Genomic DNA, 21,987 nt, shown 5'->3' with positions numbered 1-21,987 from the left:
AAGGGATATTGAAGCAGAAGAAAGAATCACTGCCTTGGTTGGTGGTTCCCAAAGTCAGAAGAGGATGCACAGAATAGACTTTATGTGAATGGGGTTTTAGAGCATGAGTAGGAGGTTGGCATGGCAAGGAAGTTGGGAAGGAACAAATTCCAGGCAAATAGTAAGTCTTGAAAATATATGAAAGAAAATGAGGTCTTCAGGTAACAAGTATGTTAAAGGGACTTGGAAAGGTTGGCAAGAGCTGGACATTTCACTAGGAAATTTAGATTTTTATCCTGTAAATGAGAAGAAAAAGGAAGTTGTTATGCAGGAGAATGAAATGATCAGACAGACCTGTGTTTCAGAGACATACCTTTACTGGCAAGCATGAAAGAGAAGCTGAAGACAGGGAGACCGTGGCCGTGCCTAGACCAGTGCAGCCGAAGTGAAGAGGGAGAATGGAGAGTCAGGAAGAAAGTTGAGATTCTGAATGACTGGATAGGGGAGTCTGCAGGTGAGAGAGCAGTCAGGGTGGCCCCAGGTGCACAGGTGAGGAACCACATCAGTGAAGATGACAATTTACCAACAAAGCATGTGCAGCTGCTGAAGATGAAAGAGGAGCTCTTTTCTTTCTCCTCTGTTAGGGGTACCATAAAGTAGGGACAGAAAGCTTAGTTAAGTTGCTTATGATCACACAGCAAATTTTAGTCTTTGTTTCCAATCTAGTAATCTAATCCTGTTTCTTCTTTATAGGAGTTTAAGGACATCTATCTCCAGGAGCAAAAGATTAGAGATATAGATGCGGTTAAGGTTATGGGTATAGATACAGATATAGATAGAATACATGTGCGTATAATATATACTTTTTCATTTTATATATTTTATGTGTAATATGTAATCATATTCACATTACATATTTGTATGCACACACATACAGATCTTGCTTCCCACTCAACCAAGCCGCAAGTAAATCTTGGCCGAATTTTGCCATAGCAGTACCTACAAATAAAATTAATAATACTCTATTCTGAAGCTGAAGATTCTTAGAACCTCATATGGAGTTGCTTGAGGCTCTGTCAAAATTCAGTTCATTTGCTCTTAGGCATAAGAAGAAATGGAAACTTTCTATATATCACAAATTTGCAAGAGCAAAACAGATTCCCTGCAGTTACAAGGCTCATGTCCCAGCAGAATTATCTCTAGGAAAAAAAAAAAAGAATTATCTCTAGCACTTCCTTCCTAGCACGGAGTCAAGCCACACGTCGCTTAAAGGGGCGGGTCTTCCCCTACACATAGACTCCTGCGGCACCACTTCTTAGTATAAAACCCTGTGATATTGCTAGGGGAGACAAACAAGTTCCTCTTGATTCAATTTTTGCTCTACTGGCGAAGTTTTTCTATCCTTGACTTTAGGCAGCCCTGCTTTCAAGGGCCCTTTTTTAAACTTAAAGAATAGTGCCACCACCTGGATTGAAAGCCACGTACCATGCAAGATTCCAAGGAAGAGTAGCTGCAGTTTGCATGCTCCATTTACTTTTTTCCTACTCTCCTCCTCCTTGAAGAACTTCTGTACAAGAAGCAGCAGACCTGGTCCATTTAAGTTTCATTAGCAATGAATAATAGTGTTGGCTGAGTGATTCGAGGCAGCCTTTTGTGAACAGAGCTGGTGTCTTATTTCCCCATCATGCCCCACTGCAATAGAGGAAAGGCAAAACTAGATGCCCCTTCTAACTGACCTGCTTCACCAGACCACGAATTCTATAATCTTGGCTTCTAGCTGGTGTCCCTGCCTTTCTCCTGGATAACCTCCTACTTCTTCAAAAGCAAAGTTAACCATCCTTACCACTCTTCAGTTCTCAACCTTTCCCAACTTGCATAAGTTTATAAATAAAACACTACTTCTGCTACCAAAGACTGGGGCCATCTTTTCTCATACTCTAAACACCCAAGTGAAAAATACTTTCCAAATCATGTTGAACATGTTTCTTAAATTTCTGACAACTATTTCCTCATTTTTTATTATCCTATCATCCTCACTTTGATATCTATGTCATCTTAGCTACATTGAGGCAATAATGAATCCTGTTATTCACTTGGACGTGACCAGTAAAGACCTTTCTATCTGTGGTAACATTCCCTTTCTACCCAAGACCTACTATTCTTATGAATTATCATGCTCCATATAAATGACCTATCAGACGTCCTAGTTTCCTTAACCTTCTCACTTTCCTTGACCTGCATTTCCATTCATCACCAGCCACCCATTCCAATGTTTACACCCTGGATCTTGCTAAAATATCACAAGGTCTCCAGGTCTCTCTTTACAGTCAACTGTCCTTTCCTACCCAACCCTTTATTTCCATTACTCTGTTCTCTGATTACTTTGGGACATCCAGTCGTTCAGCCCCTCTCCATTCCTAACTATCAGTCCTCCCAGGTACTCTCAATCCTGGGAATCCAATCTTGGAAATTTTTGGCCTCTTTCTCTCACACATGCCATGGCTCTCACTGACATTTAGCCAGGCAACGAATCTGTCAACCTCCCTCCTTCCCTGCTAGGCTTTCTCTCCATATCTCACTTGTCTCACCTGACCTGCCCATCCTTAGGTCTGACATATATATATGGGCTACCTCCTCAGCACTACTACATTCCTCAAATGCAAGACGTCCGGGTATCTGTTGTTTGCATGATTCAGATCCTTCAGTTGCTCTCAGATGCCTTTAGAATAAGTCCAGCCTCTGGCCAGGAAGCTGTTTATGATCTGGATCCTACTTCTCTATCTGGTTGTATCTCACAACATGACCCCCACTAGGACCCAGACATACTAAGCCACCCACAGTCCCCAAAGAGACCTGTACATTCTGTGAATTTCAATCCCTTGCCCATGCCACTCTCTCTCCCTGGGACATTCTTCCCACATCTTCTTGACCTGGCAGATGTCTGCTTATGTGTTAAGATTCAGTTAAAACTTCACATCCTCTGGGAAGTCATCTCTACTTGTCCATCAGGCACCTCCCCATCATCATGGCTCTTCTTTCTGTTCATCCATCAGGATGAGCCTTTGGGGATCCTCACTCCAGCACTTCCTATCTTATGGTGGTCTACTTTCAGTGCAAACATTGTGACTCTTAAAGTTAGAGATCTATGGCCCCTGGACTGAAGGGTGATGCCATGCCATCAGGACCTAGCTCAGAGCCAGTGCTCCGTAAGTGTTTATGAGTAAGTGTATAACATTCCCCTTCTTCTGAGTCATTGGTTCCTTTATTAGTGACACTCCTAATTTCTGCCTCAATTGCCCACTGTAGAACTGCTGCCAGTTTACATAATTGCCAACTAAATATTCCTGTTAGTTAGCTACTCTTTTTATTTCAATGAGTTCAATTCATGGAAGTTCTTTTTATAAAAGATCTGCCTCATATTTTTTTTTCTGAGGCAAAATGGAACATAATAAATAAAGTATCTTCTTTCTACATAAATAGCCTATTGAGTAATGGTGCAAACCAAAATAAATAAATCCCCCCACCGATTGCAACAGCAGTCCTAACATCTCTCTGGAAAACTGAAGATGGCAGGCCTACATCAGTGGTTCTCAACAAGGGTGATTTTGTTCCTCGGGGGACATTGGGGAATGTCTGGGGACATTTTTAGTTTTCATAACTAGGTGTTATTGGCACCTGTTGTGTATAGAGCCTCCCTACCATGCACTGTTATTATTAAGAATGCCAAGACCAAAATAAAAAATTATTAAACTAGGGATTGAAGAATAAGTTATGAATTACTGGACTAAATATTTAAGCCACAGAAAAAGATTTATATTTGATCTAAGGAATATTTTCCTAACAATGAGATTATTTGAAGTTAAAATGGATTATTATTGAGAGAACTATGGCTCTTCTCTGTGGGTGCACAGAAAAGTAAACTGGGAAGCTTGAAACACTACCAGTGCCCAGTTCTACCCTCAAGGAAATCTAATTTAAGTAGTTAAAAATGGGATCCAGTTATGGATATTTTTGTGAAAGCTCCCCAGATTATTTGAATGAGAGCCAGAACTGAGTACCAATGGCCCAAAGCAAAAGATAAGAGTTCCAACAACCTGTGCTTAAGCAAAATGTTTACTTTATGTTTGAAAGCTTACTTTTGTGTCAAGTTTACTTTTAACCAAAAAGAGGTTTGATGCTGTAGGAGTGCTGCATGTATCACTTCAGCTTACATCCAGGTGTTGGACCTGGGACAGCTTTCTTCCTGTGCTTGCTGCCCAAAGGTACAAGATCTGACAATTATTACCTAAGTACAGACAGGAAAGGGAATTTGATGTTCTAATGGAAAGATGACCTGTGGAATTTTACTTCTCTGACTTTAGGGACACCAGGAGTTCCTTCGTTTAGGATAATCTCATGTTTAGGCAGAGATAAGGAGCCATTTATGTATTGGTTGGTCCAAGTATGTTTGTAGATTCACAATTCTCCAGGGAGCTCCACCAGTGTAATTTGAAAACAGACCCCCATAGGTAGAGAGCAGGGAGAGGCAAAGAAAGAGGCATGTCACTCCAGTTTGGTAGGTAGCAGTTTTAACAATAACAAAGGGGAAAAAAACAAACAAACAAAGGGAACTTATAGGTGAGGCTTGTCATGGGCAAGAGCAAGATGAATGGAGCCCCACACCCGCCCTCTAAATCTTAAAAGGTTCTGAAGAGGCCCTAATTGGGTTTAATCACATTTACCATGCAGCTATTTTCAACATCATATCACCATCTCAAGGCTATGTCTTTGGAGAAGCTTCTGGGAGTTAGAAAGGCAAACAAACCCACATTCCAAGGATGGGGGTGGGGAGACTCTGAGTGTCTGGGTCCAGCTCACAGGTAAATAGGTGTTTTGTTTTGTTTTAAAGATTTATCTATTTTATTTATTTTAGAGATAGAGAATGGGAAAAGGCAGAAGGAGAAGAAGAGAGAACCTCAAGCAGACTCCTGGCTCAGCATGGTGCCCAATCCTAGGAACCTGAGACCATGACCTGAACCAAAACCAAGAGTCAGACACTTAACCAATTGAGTAATCCAGGCACCATTCAATCTGTGATCTTTTTATTGCATTCCCCAACAATGTTACACTTGCTCCTAGTTGCCCATGAGCAAAAAAGGATGAAGTGGGAAATGGCCAGACTTTAGACCCTAAGAATGTTCAGGATTGGCTCCTTCATTTGCCACATTGGTTTTCTTTCACAGGTGAATTAGGATTTAAAAAATAAATAAATAAATAAAATAAAATTCCCAAAACAGAGAAGGCTTGGGGCAACAATGCATCTTTTCAAAAAAATATTTTGCGGGTACAGTTCAAAGCTTTCTCTTTTGGCCAATAATTAGGCCATTTCTTTGGGTAGAAAGACAGAGGGAGAATTAACAGTAGGACTATAGCTTTTGTCTGCACTTTAGGCATTTGAACCAGGCCTTATAGATTACTACAAATAGTTATAGAGTTATTGGTCCTTATGGACCAACTGAAAGGAGGTAGTAAATTTGAAAAAATACAATAATTAGAAAGTCAAAAGGTGAAAGAGATAAGACAGATGATCCCCAGCTTATAATGGTTGGACTTAACAATTTTCGACTTCATGATGGTATGAAAGGTGATATCCATTCAATAGATCTGCAGTTCAAATTTTTAGTTTTGATCTTTTCTTGGGCTAGGGATGTGTGTGTGATACTGTCCAACAATGCTCAGTCTATCTGGTGATGCCAGAGCTCCCAACCATCCGTGTGACCATGAGGGCCAACAACTGGTACCCCTTACAACCATTCTGTGCCTATACAATCATTCTGTTTTCACTTTCAGTACAGCATTTAATAGATTATGTGAGATACTCAAACCTTTATTATAAAAAGATTTGTTTTAGATGATTTTGTCCAACCATAGACTAATGTGTTTTGAGCATGTGTAAGGCAGGCTAGCCTAAGCTATGATGTTCAGGAGGTTAGATGAATGTATTTTCAACTTAAGATTTTTTAACTTACAATGGATTTATCAGGATATAACTCAATTGTAAGTTAAGGAGGATCTGTAGTAGATGTGGCAGGTAGAGTCTGGATAGAGCAGAACTGGAAGGAAAGAATACAGCTTAATTTCACATGGCATGAGCCTTCTTTTCCCATTCTACAATTGAAGATGCCAAGCCTGGGGGAGGTTATGAATGAGACTCAAGAATTTGGATATGCAGAGCTAAAAATAAGAGCTAAGTTCCATGTCACTCCAAAGGTTCTTCAGGGGTCAGGTCAGCAGAAGCATCCAGGAGAAACACCCTGGCTCACTGGTACATGTAGCTTGCTCATGAGTAGATAGACTTTTACATTTCCAGAGCTGCTCACTGGTTCTTAAAGAGCCTCAATAGCTGGGGCTTTACACGAACTCCAATAACTGTGGAATGGAAGTGAGAGCCTAGTGAGGAGAGTGTGATGCCTGGAGTCCAGGAGTGGATACGTGAAGAGAGGCTGAGAAGGAAATCCTTGTGGAGGAAGGGAAGAACTCAGGCATCGCTACTGAGTTTCAGAGTCAGTTTGCTAAGTTGACTTTGGTGTCCTGTGTAGGCTGCTATAACCAGAAATACTCTTGTTTTAATAAAGGTGATTACGTTTTTCGTTATGAAAATAATACATGCTCTTTAGAGGAAGTGTGGAAAATACAGAAAAAGAAATGTGGGGAACAATCCTACTTGACAAGATAACTAGTATTAAAACTGATTGTAATTCTTTCCAGTTTTTAAATTCATATAATTCATATTCTTGTGATCACGAATTAAATATTAAGAACAGGATGCTCTTATCACTTAGCATTGTAAAACAAGCATTTTCTATCTTTTGTTTAACATGTTATAATATTGTAATTATATATGTAACTCAAATATAAATTATTATAATTTAGAAAATTATAAACTATTCTATCATATGCATTTACTACAATGTACCTGACCTATTGTTGAGCATTTAAGTTAGGATATTTATAACAGTACACTTCAGAGTGGAATTACTGGATCAAAGATATAGGGGTTTTGAGGACCTGAGACAGTTGGTGGGACTGTATTCTTGCTAACATAGGCCTTCTTAGAGAAGTACCTGTCCCTGGTTTGATCCTCCAGCTTAGCCTGTCCATAAATTCTGTTGTTAGTACCAGGAATGATTGGTTCTTAGGAATTGTGCAGAATCAAACTATACTAATGTGTAATGGAAATAAGAAGCACTACATGGAGGTATGGAAGCCATTCGTGCTATTTGCCAAATATTTCTGCTGTCCACCTCCCAGACACACTATAGGATCATATTTTCTTGTCCCAGGGGTTGGCTGAGACATGTGTCTAGTCCTGATGAGGAGTTAGATTGGAAGCAAACACTTTTTTTGCAGGGGGGAAGACCCTCCAGAGTTCTCTTTCCTCTGTCACTGTGCCTGGCAACTTTTGAAAGAATGTCTGCTCCATCAGCCTGGTTCTTTGAATGACTAATGAGCAGAGCCCTCTGCCCGCCCTCAATGGCAGTGTGAGCAAGGAACAAAACTTTACCATCAGAAGTCACTGAGACTTGGAATTTGGCTGTTACTGCAGCATGACTTAGCCTGTTGTCGTGATACAGAGATTTTAACGCTGCCACATTTAACATGTTTAATCTCTGTAATGAGAAATCAGCTAAAGTTAAAAGACTGCTCTTAAGAAATTAATCACAATAAAAGGAAATAATTATATATTTCAGATGCTCTACAACCCTTGAATAAGGGTACTGTGATGTTCAATATGATTAACACTCCCTTCTCTCAGTCGGAGCTAGGCAATGCCAACATGTACCTCCTTCTCCTTTTCTTTCTTTTTATTTATTAACTTTTTATTTTAATTCCAATATGGTGAATATACAGTGTTGTGTTAGTCTTGGGTGTACAAAATACAGTGATTCAACAATTCCATAGATCACTTCGTAGTCATCATGGTAAATGTACTCTTTAATCCCCATCACCTATTTCTGCCATCCTCCCCCCACCTCCCGTCTAATAACCATAGTTTGTTCTCTGTAATTAAGAATCTGTTTCTTACTTTGTCTCTCGCTTTTCTTTCCCCTTTGCTCATTTGTTTTGTTCTTAAATGCCACATATGAGTGAAATCATATGGCATTTTCTTTCTATGACTTATTTTAATTACACTCTTTAGCTCCATCCACGTCATTGCAAATGGCAAGATTTCATTCTTTTTTATGGCTGAATTATATATATGCCACATCTTCTTCATCCATTCATCTACTGGTGGACACATGGGCTGCTTCCATAATTTGGCTATTGTAAATAATGCTGCAATAAATATAGCATATATCCTCTTGAATTAGTGTTTTTTATTTTTATTTTTTTGCATAAATACACAGTAGTGTCATTACAGGATTGTAGGGTAGCACTATTTTTAACTTTTTGAGGAGCATCCAAAGTGTTTTCTACAATGGCTCCACCAGTTTGCATTCTCACTAGTACCAGGTGGTAAGGGTTCCTTTTTCTCCACATCTTTGTCAACATTTGTTTCTTGTGTTGTTGATTTTAGACATTCTGGTAAGCGCGAGGTAATAGCTCATTGAGTTGATTTGTGTTTCCCTGATGATGAGTGGTGTTGAGCATCTTTTTATTTGTCTGTTGGCCATCTGGATGTCTCCTTTGGAGAAATATCTGTCCCTGCTTTCTGCCTATTTTTAAATTGGATTATCTGTTTTTGGGGTGTTTTTCACAAGTGTTTTTCACAAGTTCTTTATATAATTTGGATGCTAACCCTTTACTGGAGATGTCATTTGCAAATATCTTCTCCCATTCCATAGATTGCCTTTTAGTTTTGTTGATTCATTGTGCGGAAGCTTTTTATTTTGGTATAGTCCTAATAGTTTATTTATAATAGTTTATTTATAATAGTCCTAATAGTTTATTTTGCTTTTATCTCCTTGCCTCAGAAGTAATATCTAGAAAAATGTTCCTATAGTTGATGTCAGAGAAATTACTGGCTGTGCCCTATTCCAGGATTTTTATGGTTTCAGGCCTCACATTTAGATCTTTCCTCCATGTTGAATCTATTTCTGTGCAAGGTGTAGGAAAGTGGTCCTGTTTCATTTTTTTGCATGTTGCTGTCCAATTTTCACAACACTATCTGCTGAAGAGACTTTTTCCCATTGCATATTCTTTCCTCCTTCGTCAAAGATTAATTGACCATACAATTGTGCATTAATTTCTGGGTTTTCTGTTCTGTTCCATTGATCTATGTGTCTATTTTTGTTTCAGTACCCCACTGTTTTGATTACTACAGCTTTGTAATATAAAGTCTAGAATTTAGACTAAGTCTAGTGAAATCTGCAGTTTCTTTTTCAAGATTTCTGTGGCTATTCATGGTCTTTTGTGGTTCCATACAAATGTTAGAATTGTTTGTTCTAGTTCTCTGAAAAATGCTGTCGGTGTTTTGATAGGGATTGTATTAAATCTGTAGCTTGCTTTGGATAATACAGACAGTTTAACAATATTTGTTCTTCCACCCATACACATGGAATGTCTTTCCATTCCTTTGTGCCTTCCTCAGTTTCTTTCATTAATATTTTATAGTTTTTAGACTACTATCTTTCAACTCTATGGTTAAGTCTATTTCTAGTTCCTTTTATTAATTTTGGTGCAATTATAAATGGATTGTTTTATTAATTCCTTTTTCTGCTGCTTCATTATCAGTATATATAAATGTACCATATTTCTGTTCATTGGCTTTGTATCCTGTGACTTTACTGGATTCATTTATCAGTTCTGGCAGTTATTTTGGTAGTCTTTTGGGTTTCTATATAGAACAGCATGTCATCTGCAAATAATGAAAGTTTGACTTCTTCTTTACCAACTTGGATGCATTTTATTCCTTTTTCTTGTCTGGTGGCTGTGGCTCGGACTCCAGTACTATGTTGAATAAAAGTGATGAGACTGGACATCTTTGTCTTGTTCCTGACTGTAGGGGAAAAGCTGTTTTTCTCCACTGAGTATGATGTTCGCTGAGAGTTTTTCATACATAGCCTTCATTATGTTGAGGTATATTTCCTCTCATCCTACTTTGTTGAGGGATCTTATCATTAATGGGTATTGTACTTTGTCAAATGTTTTTCTACATCTATTGAAATTATCATATGGTTTTTATCCTTTCTCTTATTGATGTGAAATAACATGCTGATTGATTTGTTAACATCGAATCACCTTTGCATCCTGGGAATAAATCCGTCTTGATTGTGCTGAATGATTTTTTTTTAATGTATTGTTGCATTCAGTTTGCTAGTTTTTTGTTGAGGATTTTTGCATCTATATTCATCAGAGATATTGGCATATAGTTCTCCCTTTTTGTTGTCTTTATATGGTTTTGGTATGAGGGTAATACTGGCCTCATAGAATGAATTTGGAAGTTTTCCTTCCTCTTCTATCCTTTTGGCATAGTTTAAGAAGAAAAGATATCAACTCTTCTTTAAATGTTTGGTGGAATTCTCCTATGAAGCCATCTGGTACTGGACTTTTGTTTGTTGGGAGTTTTTTGATTACTGATTAAATTTCCTTGCTAGTAATTGGTCTGTTCAAATTTCCAGTTTTTCCAGCTTTAGTAGGATGTTTCTAGGAATTTATCAATTTCTTGCAGGTTTGTTGACATAAAATTTTTCATAATATTGTTTATATTTCTGTGGCGTTGGCTGTTATTTCTCTTCTTCCATTTGTGATTTTGTTTGAGTCCTTTTTCTCTTTCTCTTTTTGATTAATTTGACTAGAAGTTTATCCATTGTATTGTTATGGGGTTTTTTCTCCCCAAAGAATCAGCTCCTGATTTCATTGATCTGTTCTGTTGTTTTTTTACTTTCTATACCATTTCTTTCTGCTCTAATCATTATTTTCTTCCTTCTGCTGGTTTTGAGTTTTGTTTGTTCTTCTTTTGCTAGCTCCTTTAGGCATAAGGTTAGGTTGTTTGTTCATTTTCTACCCTTTTCATTGTTGGCTTTGCCAACTTCTGATGGTTACAGTCTTTCCTTAATTATTGCTGCCTTTATTTTAAAGTCATACAGTATGCTATTTTTAAAAATGAACAATTTAGAATCAAATGAAAAAGATCTGCTTTGTCTCCTCCTTACTAGCCTACCTCTTAAGGTTGAGTTTGGAGTACTCCTCCAGGCATTCTCTCTCTCTCTCTCTCTCTTTTTTAAGGCATTTTCTTTACAGTTCCAGGTACAAATGAAATCCCACTCTCCACATTCTTATATATCGTGCTCTTTAAAAAAAAATTATTTGTTTATTCATGAGAGACACACACAGAGAGAGAGAGAGAGTCAGAGACACAAGCAGAGGGAGAAGCAGGTTCCATGCAGGGAGCCCGATGCGGGAGTCGATCCTGGGTCTCCAGGATCACGCCCTGGGCTGAAGGCAGGCATTAAACTGCTGAGCCACCCAGGGATCCCCAATTGCTCTTTTACTTTATTTTTCAAATATCTACTCATGTTGGTGCATATTTACCTGTTTCTTTTTTATGGCAGCAGAGTTTTCTATTTCAAAGATTTACTATCCTTAATTTAACTGGTTGCTATCTTTAGCAGATATTTTTGGTGTTTCTAGTCTTTTGAGCAAGTGTGCAAATTAATCCCAGGGTGAAATTTCTAAAATTGGAATTGGAATTCTGACTTGCAGGGAATTTGCAGCTTAAATATCAATAAATATTGCCAATTCTCTTCCCAAAGTTTGAATCAATTGAATGGGATTGTACATCAATACAGTGGGTGAGAGTTCTTTTTCCACTCTCAAGAACACAGGGTACTATGAAACGTTTTTTAAATCTTCGCCATTACAATCACGAAAAAGAGATATTTTGTTATGGTTTAAAGTGCATTTTGTTAATTATAGGTTGAGTTAGTGCTTATTCTTTCTTTAAACATGTTCTTTTCTTTAAACCTTTAGTATAGTGAGGCCTAAGTTGATTTTTCCTCTTTAAGGTGAATTGTTTTTAATTATTTGAAACTCAGAGAAAGCCTTATTTTTAACCATCAAAAAAGTACCTCAATTGTTGTTATTATTCATTTACTGAACAAACAGGGCTCACAGGATTTCTAAGACCTCAATATATATGTTGTCACTGGGATGTTTTATAATAACTTCATCCAAGATAGATGGGCTGGGAATTGGCCAGCCCTTGCACCTCTCAGTTAATTGATGTGACATATTATTTCATTGCAGCAATTCAGCTTTGTGTCCTTGCCCACTGATGTTCTGGAAATTGAGGTGAAGGACAAGTTTGCTAAGAGTCGCCCCATCATCAAGCGCTTCTTGGGAAAGCTATCGATGCCCGTTCAAAGACTCCTGGAAAGACACGCCATAGGGTAAACCTGTGATTGAGACCTCAATATCACTAAGGCTTCAGCGAGCAGGTCAAGAGAAGCCTGTGAGCTGCAACAATATAGTCTCATGGAGACTCAAACTAAAATGGTGGTATTGAATCTCCTTGGCTTCTCTCATTAATTATGTTGCTTGAGCCACAACATTCAATTAAGCAATTAAGCAAATCCTTCCCATTCTTCTTGTTTGTATACTACTGGTTAGTTATGGAAGACAGTAGAAAATCCTAAGACAATATTGAAAGAAGCCCTTAGAAGCACTTTTTTCCATACAGGTAGAAATTAAAATGTGTGTTAGTAGAATATTATTTCTGCTTGTGTGTAGGATTTAATCATTTTGGATGTTTCTATAACAAGATTAAATGCTGGGTTACTAGAGTAGAGAGACTTAGAATATGCTAGTATTTGTAGAAAAAGCTAGATAATATGTATGAAATTTTAAAAGCATGAATTCTCAGGGACAACAGCAATTTTGTTCTTTGCAGGAATCAGCTGTGTATAAGAATGTTTCTGTTTGTATCTTTTACATTCAGGTCCTCTCATGATTCTCCTTAAAATGGACTTTCACCAGATGAAATAGTTATATATAGTATATATTTCCTTAGTTAACAGCAACTATATTTGATAATGCTAGGCTTAGCTCTCTGGCCACACATGTATGCAATGCTATGCTATGCTATACAGTGTAACCCTTAGAATGATATTGAAGGAATGAGGAGAACTTGCAGAATTTCTAAGTGTCTCCATTTAAAGCTTCTGTGATTTCAGGACTTTGAAATTGCTAATGATTATCATCAGGACATATAATCAGAACCTTATAGCATGTGTGCAGCTTTATGCATACTGACATGCCATTAACTTTCAAGACAAAGGGAGAGACATTTATGGAGCTACAGCCATATGTCACATACGGTGTTTGCACTTTCCATTTATGGTTGTGAGCATTAAACAAACAAACAAATGTACATAAAGAATGTAAAGCAGTTCCTGGCACATGGAGACTAAAGTGCTCTAAACCATTCTGTTGTTTTTTTTTTAATAGCGTCAACATGGCTTTTAAAATAAAGGCAACTCAGAAGGCTCCCTCAATTCCCTTGCCTATAATACCCCAGCCCTAAACTGGCTCCTTGCCTCCCCTGAGTCCTATAATTGGACCACCTCAGCTTCACGTGGGAGGTCACTGGCTGCCTTGAACTTTTTATTGACTAGTCTTGCCTTATGCCTCTAGCTGGTTGTAAGTAAGCCATTTAAAGGCAGGCCTATGCATTACATGCTTTGTGTCAACTGTGGCACTTTTCACATATCACAGGCTCAAAAAATATTTGTTGATAAGGTGAGTGAGAAGCAAAGGAAAGAAAAGCCTGGAACAAATGCAAAGCATAGCAAATTTAATTTTTATCTCATCGCCTGGTTATCTTTAAGCATCACCTGATTTCAACTAGGTTTTGGGTTCAGGATCTCTTTCCTATGGTCATGGTAGATTCGCTTCATAATATTGACCAAGGCCCTTTCCAAACAAACAAAATATTGTGGTTCATTTGTTTTTCCTAATATAATGCTTTGCTTAATGGACTTCCTAGGAACTTCAAACACTACACTATGGTGTACCAAAGAAATATGTTAACTCAGTGGATCACTGAGTGGATCACTGGTATTTTCTAGAAACAAAACACTACCAGCCAGTGATTTATCTTTTTACTATAGTATGACCATGAATAAATAGAATGAATACAGAATCATCTGCATAACAAATGGTTTTGGAATAAGTCTTGTTATTACTGGATAAAATAGATTTGTTAATTCTTGAATATCCAAAGTATTTACCTTCCCTATTTAGGCCAAGGTGGGGGGCAACATACTCTGCTAAAACTGCATTGTTGATGAAACTCTAAGAGCAAAGTTCCAAATCGAGTCCCCTGGATAATTCTCTTCTTAGTAATCAAGAAAGTGCCTTGAGGGGGCAGAGGGGCTCATACCAGACTGCAGGGTGGAGTTTCAGAGTCTGTATGTGGGACGGTGGAGGTGGTAGGATTGGAAACCGACTTCCAAGTCTTGCTTGCTTCAGTCCATCCTGCAGAAGGCCTTTTTCTGAAGCACTCCATGGCTCTCCACACCACTCCAGTCACCATGACATTAGGTATATACACTGAAAGACATGCATCTGTTGCTGGCAATGTCCGTTATGATGGGCACTGGAAAATGTCAGCCTGCACAGGAAAAGCAAGCCAAGATACTCATGTCTTTGTTGTTGTTATCATTGTCTTTTGCGGGTTTTCTTGGCTTAGAACAAAGTTGGCAGCAGACTTTCTGTAAAGGGCCGGATAGTAAATATTTTTAGACTTTGTGGACCATGTAGCCTCTGTTATAACTACTCGGCTCTGCCACTGTAACATGAAGGCAGCCCCAGACAATAAGTAAAATAATATGCATGCCTGCATTCCAATAAAACTTTTATTTGGGGATCTTAAATTTGAATTTCAGACAATTTTCCTGTGTCACAACCATTTTAAACCATTTTCTTTTTTCCAACCATTTTAAAATGTAATAGGCTCATGGCTGTACAGTAGGTGGTGGGCCAGGTTTGGGCCCTGGCTATAGTTTGCTGACTCCTGCTTTAGAATATTCAATAAGGATTTTCTTCAAGCAGATGTACTCTCCCACATTTACCTTAAGACTGTCTTCCATGTCCCTGAGTGGATCATCACCTCCTATTAGCAGGGTCTCCCTGGGCTTGCCTACCTCACCTACTGGCATAGAAAGCATGCTGTATAATCCTGAAGGAGAGCTTTTGACCTGATCTGTAACGCTGCTTATTTCCTTCTAGGGACAGGGTGGTCAGCTATACACTTGGCCGCAGGCTTCCAACAGATCATGTGAGTGGACAGCTGCAATTCCGATTTGAGATCACTTCCTCCATTCACCCAGGTATTTTTGGCATGAATTTCATGTCTTGTCCTCGCCTAGTGTTGGTGTGGTTCCTTTCTCTAAAATACAATAACCGTGGTTCTCTCCAGACATGTCCTAGGTTTTGTGGTTCTCTCTCCTCTCCATTTGATGCCCAGAAGCCAGTGATCTATTCTGGAAGCCAGGTTGCTGTCCCCTTGATTGAGAGGCTCCTCTTCATTCTGGTGACCCAAGGTAGAGGGTTAGACAGTGGAGGGGGACATGACAATGAGGCCAACATGAGTATTGAGCCATGTCTAATTTATCATTTTACTCCCAGCACTTGCATATGAGGAGTTCAATAGCCGCTTACTCACTGCCTACATGAATGAATGAATGAATGAATGAATGAATGAATGAATGAGAAACATGAATGAATGTGATACACATCATATTATTTAAGAACTATTTTTGTACAATGGATTTATCACAGGGAAAAATAAATGGAAGTTGGACAGAAAACTTCAGAATCATCCAATTTTCCATTTTTCAAGCCAAAACATATTCCAAAGACTTCCAAATAAGAATGATTAGATGCCTCATAATTCTACTTTTGCTGTTCTCCGGCAAGCCCCATACTAGGTGCAGATCATGCTGAGAACTAAGCTGGTCCTTCTGAGCCACTTGTATGAGTTGCTGTTAAAGCTAATGAGGCCGTGAGGACTCAAGAGTCTGTAGTTTTCTGTGCACGCATTAATGTCCAGCTGTACTTACCCATGCCCGATAGATAATGCAGATTATAAGAAAACACCCTGTTTTGTCCTTTCACATTGGGCCATTTCTTCATCCTGCGAATAAAATCGACTCTTCCTTCACTGTCGCAGTAAAGATGGCCCTAGGGCTCTCACCAGAGAGATGGTGAATCTTCGATGGGTGCATTGCACTAGTGCTTTGGGGTTTTTTGTTTTGTTTTGTTTTTCTGTTTTTTTTTTAAGATTTTATTTATTCATGAGAGAGAGAGACAGAGACACAGGCAGAGGGAGAGAAGCAAGCTCCATGCAGGGAGCCCGACATGGGACTCGATCCCAGAACTCCGGGATCACGCCTTGGGCTGAAGGCGGCGCTAAACCGCTGAGCCACCCGGGCTGCCCTGCACTAGTGCTTTTGAAATGGGAAGTTCACACCGGGCAGGGATCCCATAGGGCAAGGGACTGGGGGAAGGTAGAAGTCAACAGTGGTTGCTGTTCCTTGAATGGTTGCTTGACGTCAAGGCCTCATTATTTCCCCCTGTCTGAGCTAGGAAGGACTGAGGCCCCTTCCATCGACTGGCCGTTTTCTGCTCTGTAGCTGCTAGGACCCTGGCTTATGCTTTCTGCCACCGGCTGAACCCAGCCAGGGGGAAGGCTCTGAGCAAGTGTTAGCCTCGCCCGCCCGGCAGGCCCCTGGAACCTCACCCGCTTGCCTCTTGGCAAGCAAACACTGCTGAGCCCCCATGTGTGCCGGCAACTGGGGTCCTTCTAGGCCTTGGGTATTTGTTTTTTTTACATTTTATTTCTTTATTAATGAGAGAGAGAGAGAGAGAGAGAGGCAGGCAGAGGGAGAAGCAGGCTCCATGCAGGGAGCCCGACGCGGGGCTCCAGGGTCACGCCCTGGGCCGAAGGCGGCGCTAAACCGCTGAGCCGCCCAGGGGTCCCTTAGGCCTTGGGTATTTTTTATTTTTTTTATTTTTTTTTTTAGGCCTTGGGTATTTTAACCAACATTGTGAATCCCCTTGAAATATATCACGACTGCAAATTGTCATTAACATAAGAATTCATTGTTACAGAATTTGCCCCCGCGGAGCCTGGGCCTCTGGGAAAGCTCGGTGAAGGCCTGCATCCCGTGCCCTCGGGCAGCAATCCCTGGGGGGCTTCCGGGCCGAGGAGGGCACCTGTGCCCAAACCCCACAGGCCTCTCTCTCTTCTGTTAGAAATGACCTGTTATTCTCGCCCGCAGATGACGAGGAGGTTTCCCTGAGCGCCGAGCCCGAGGCCGCGGAGACCCAGGACAGCCCCGGGAGCAGCCTGCTGGCCAGCAGCGGCGGGGGGCCGCCGGCCGACGCCCCGCAGCCGTCGGGGAGCTCGCAGCCGGAGCCGCTGCTGCCGGCGAGCCGGGGCAGCGCGGGGGACGCTGCGGGCAGCCGGAGCGCGCAGCCGGCCGAGGGCGCGGCGGGTACCACCGAGGCAGGAGAGGACGGCGCTGCGGGAGCCGACGCGGCCGGGCCTCTTCTGGGCGCGGGGTGCGTGGACGCGGAGCCCGCGCCGAGCGCCGAGGAACTGGCCGAGCAGCTGGAGCTGGGCGGGGAGGCGACCTCCGCGGGGCTGCCGGGCGCCGGGGAGCCCACGGAGGAGGAGGCGGCGGGGGCGGAGGAGGCGGAGGCGGAGGAGGTGGCGGATAGCGGCGCGGGGGGCGAGCCGGCGGCGCAGGAGGACGACGCGGCGGCCTCGGAGCCGCGGGAGCTCGGGCCGCAGCCGCGGGCCTCGGGGAAGAGGAAGAGCCGGCCCTGCTCCTTGCCGGTGTCCGAGCTGGAGACGGTGCTGGCGGCGGCCTGCGGGGAGCCCGAGACCCCGCGGACGCACTACATCCGCATCCACGCGCTGCTGCACAGCCTGCCCTCGGCCCAGGGCGCCAGCGACGATGAGGCCACCCTGCGGGACACCTCGGACAAGGACGGCCCGAGCGAGGCGGACACGCTGGCGGCCGCGGCCCCCGCCCTCGGGGGGGACGGGGAGGAGCCCGGCGGCGCCGCGAGCCCGGGCCACGCGGGCCCGGCCGACGGGCTCGACGGCGACACGCTGCCGAGCACGGGCAGCGAGAGCGACTCGAGCCCCCGGCAGGGCGGGGACCACAGCTGCGAGGGCTGCGACGCGTCGTGCTGCAGCCCCTCGTGCTACAGCTCCTCGTGCTACAGCGCGTCCTGCTACAGCGGCTCCTGCCGCAGCGCCTCGTGCCACAGCGCGTCCTGCTACAGCGGCGGCAGGTTCGCCAGCCACACGCGCTTCTCATCGGTGGACAGCGCCAAGATCTCCGAGAGCACCGTCTTCTCGTCGCAAGACGAAGACGACGAGGAGAACAGCGCCTTCGAGTCGGTGCCCGACTCGGTGCAGAGCCCGGAGCTGGAGCCCGAGGCAGCCTCTGGGGCCGGGCCCTGGTCCGACGAGCTGGCGCCCCCCGCCGGGAGCGCAGCGATGACCGCGGAAGGCCTGGAGTCCCCCGCGGCGGGGCCGAGTGGTCGGAGAGAAGGTTAGACCTCAATCCCGATGGCAGTGAGTGTAGGACCGCCAGGGGGACACAGGTGTCACCGACGAGGTGTAAACGCGAGTGGCAGATTCAGCCGCCTCTGGGGTTGCCCGGGCCCGTGTGCGCCCGTCCCGTACATGTCTGTGTGCACGTGTATATGTGTGTGTAAGTGCTCGCCACCGCGGAGGGCAGGCCCCGCCGCCCCCTAGGTACACACCGAGAACGACACCTGGCGCGCTCGCGCGAGCGTGCACTTGGGTGTGCGTGTCTCGGTTTCACGCAGCCACTAGAACCGGCTAGTGCTCACGGTGCCCTTGTAGTCCTGACAGTGACCGGGGCACCCGGGGTAGTGTCGAGCGACAGGCGCAGAGAATACTCGCCGGCGCCGGTGGATCATGTATAAACAAACACCTGCCGACTTCCCACAACCTACCGAAGAGTAGCAATAAATGTGAATATACATTGAAGAATATTGATCCTACCTCTGCTTTAGAGTTTAACAGCCTGTGTGCATCCGGAAATGTACAGCCTACGTCTATGTGTCACTTCTGTCCTCTCAGTTCTGGCCATGGTTGCTTTTTTTTTAGACTGTTATTCCGTTTATGAGATCTAAAAACAAAGCAGCTCTTACATGGCTCCCCATTCCCACTCCTGCCTCTGGCAACCATCAATCCCTTGCCTGTTCTCTTGAAAACCACCAGAGGTTAGTGAAAGAAATTGAAGAAGACACAAATAAATGGAAAGATATTCCATGCTGATGGATCAGAAGGATCGATACTCTTAAAAATGTCCATACGACCCAAAGCAATCTTATTGCAAGATTCCATGCAACCCCTATCAAAATTCCAGTGGCATTTTTCACAAAAATAGAACAAACCATCTTATAATTTACATGGAACCATAAAAGATTCCAAATAGCCAAAGCATCCTTGAGAAAGAACAAGGCTGGAGGCCTTGCGCTCTCTGATTTCAAACTACAAAGCTGTAACTAATTCCGGGTTTGTTTTTTGTTTTCTTTGTTTTGTTTTGTTTTGGCTATTTTGGCTAGTGGAAGGGAAAAATAACATGAAGTTGTCAATCACTTTGTTTCAAGTGGGATTCTGATCCAAAAGCTGCCACCTTTAGTTTTAAAATATCTTCTGTACTTTACCCAAAGGTATTTCTTCTTAGTCATGCTTGTGGAATCATCTATAAAATTAACTTGCATTTCTTTATCCAGAACTGGGATCCATCTTCCCGTCCAGTGATAGTGACATGGGGAAACAATTCAAAGGTCACATAAAAATAGGAAATAATTCAGTTGCTTTAAAGAAGAAAAATCTAGATTCCACTATTTTTCTACTGTTTACATTAGTCTCCAAACAGAGGTGGTGGTATTGCCTCTAGATTATAAGCTCATCAAGGGCCAGGGCTGTATTTTCCCCATGTTTGACTGTCAGCACCTAAACAAATGCCTGGCACCTGCAGATTTTTATAGTAAAAGTGAGCACAAAAATTAATCCTAAGTATACAACAGTGCCCAAGTCTATGTTTCAGAGAAAGGAGTGAGGGACAGTGACACATGGGATAAGAACTGCCAAGAGTTTGATAAGGAGAAACACAGGGAGGAGGACCACAGCAACATACACTGTGGAAGGGTACCATTGAGTAGGGATGGACAACTCCTGTCTTTAATGAGGATGTTTTGATTCCCTCTGATCTGAGCCTGATGCTATGTGCTGAGCACAGGAAGGTGGATAAGTGGCAGAAAGTGTGAAAGGTGCTCAGTAATCGCAACAGAATTAAAAACGATTACAGTACAAGGAGATTTGGGGATACACACATAAAGAGCACAACTAGAAGCTGGCAGGGATGTTTCAGTCCAGAAGCTGACCAACTTTTTCTGTAAAGGGCCTGATAATAAATACTTTAGGTTTATAGGTCAAGAGGCAAAATCAAACAACTCTTCTCACCAAAGGCTACTTTTTTTTTAACAGTTTTACATATAAAAGTGTAATAACCATTCTTAACTCTGAGCCACATAAAATCAAGGCCAGATTCACAGTTTGTCAACCTGCTGTAGCCTATGGTATATATTTTGACCACCGTGTTGGGGTCTCCCACCTATGGTTCATTGAAAATTGGTTCATGCTACATAAAGGCATGTTTTACAAAAAAAAACAAAAACAAAACAAAACAAACAAAAAACACTGCCCGTGCCCTCAAGGGAGTAACAGCCCAAAAGGAAGGACAGGAAAGTGTTTCAGGGCCAGAGCGGAAGTCTTTGCAGGGCAGCTTCTAAAGAAATTTCTGAATATCTGAAATCTGCCGACTGGAAACTGAAAAACAGCTTAGGAAGCACCTACAGCTTCACTCTGGTGGTTGCCAGGGACAATCTGAAGATTCCTGAGATGGTCAATCTCATGAAAGCTGGGCATGTGTTGGCACAGCCTGTCTTCCCCTGCCCCCCCCCCGCCCCCAGCTGAGCTACGTGTCCCAGATGTGGCTCTGTCCCTCGCTGGCACCTGCTCCGAGAAAGCAGGGCTTCACCACAATGTGCCTGATGTCTGTGAGTGTCTTCCAGAAGAATCGCTATTACCCCTTTACTGTGACTTCTAAGACCACAGACTCTTTCGAAGGTAGCTAGGCTAGACTTACCATACACGTGCCCACAAACTGAGTCTGCAGCACTTTATGGAAGATGCGTCCTGTATCTACTTTTTGCTTCCCCCCCCCCCATGAAAACCTCCTTTTTTTTTTTTTAACCTCAACATAAAATAGTTTTTAAAAACTGTCTGCAGATCGAATGAAAAGAGCGATATAATGTTGTGGTTTGAGCTCTGGAGCCAGGTCCCCTAGATTTAATTCAGTTCCACCACTTCCTAGCTGTGACACCCAAGCCAACCTACCAGAATGCTCTGTGTTCCTCAGGTGTGAAATGGGTGTAAGGGTAGACTCTGTCTCAAGGGTAATGGGAAGGATTAAATGACGTGATACGCAGGAAGCACTTGGCTGTCCCCGATTAATGGTTCTTCCAGGCAGATAAGCAGTGAGGCTAACTTTTAAAGTGGAATATGTTTCCTTCTCAGGGATCCTAGCAGGTATGAACACTTGCTTTGTGTTTGAGGCAAGGGTGAGTGTGTGGAGCCGGGGCCTCCTGCAGAACAGACTCGCTTGCTTCTTCCTTGCGCTCCATCCATTCTGGTGGGCTGAGCTGCGCCAGTCACATCATTGCATTTGCTTGGGGTTCACAAGCAGGTGGGGTCAGCTCCATTAACCCTGGCAAACAGCAGATATATGTTTCCACTAGCTTGGAGGAGTAATTACCTGATTGGTTGAATTAATTACAAGAGGTAAGTTTGCTGTTCTTTTTAAGAAACCAAATTAAAAATGCAGCAGCTGGTGACATAACAACTATGCCATTGCTTTCTAGTTTTTGCCACTAAGCACTTACAAGGACAAACATGACTGTGAGATCCAC

The 21,987-nt window shown here is 42.6% G+C and overlaps 1 protein-coding gene across 1 annotated transcript in view; it reads left to right on the top strand.

Annotated features, from left to right (window-relative positions):
• Window positions 1–21,987, top strand: part of HECW1 (HECT, C2 and WW domain containing E3 ubiquitin protein ligase 1) — a 434,806-nt gene that overhangs the window by 309,650 nt on the left and 103,169 nt on the right. The window contains exons 8-10 of the mRNA XM_055301338.1: window positions 12,208–12,350; window positions 15,190–15,290; window positions 17,244–18,530. Of these exons, the coding sequence (XP_055157313.1) occupies window positions 12,208–12,350; window positions 15,190–15,290; window positions 17,244–18,530 (1,531 nt within the window). The remainder of the gene's footprint in view (window positions 1–12,207; window positions 12,351–15,189; window positions 15,291–17,243; window positions 18,531–21,987) is intronic.

The sequence above is a fragment of the Nyctereutes procyonoides genome, unplaced genomic scaffold (genome assembly GCF_905146905.1).
Source record: "Nyctereutes procyonoides isolate TBG_1078 unplaced genomic scaffold, NYPRO_anot_genome, whole genome shotgun sequence".
Lineage (NCBI taxonomy): Eukaryota > Metazoa > Chordata > Mammalia > Carnivora > Canidae > Nyctereutes > Nyctereutes procyonoides.
Note: the sequence above shows the minus strand (reverse complement) of the source record. Positions and strands in the feature narration are given on the sequence as shown.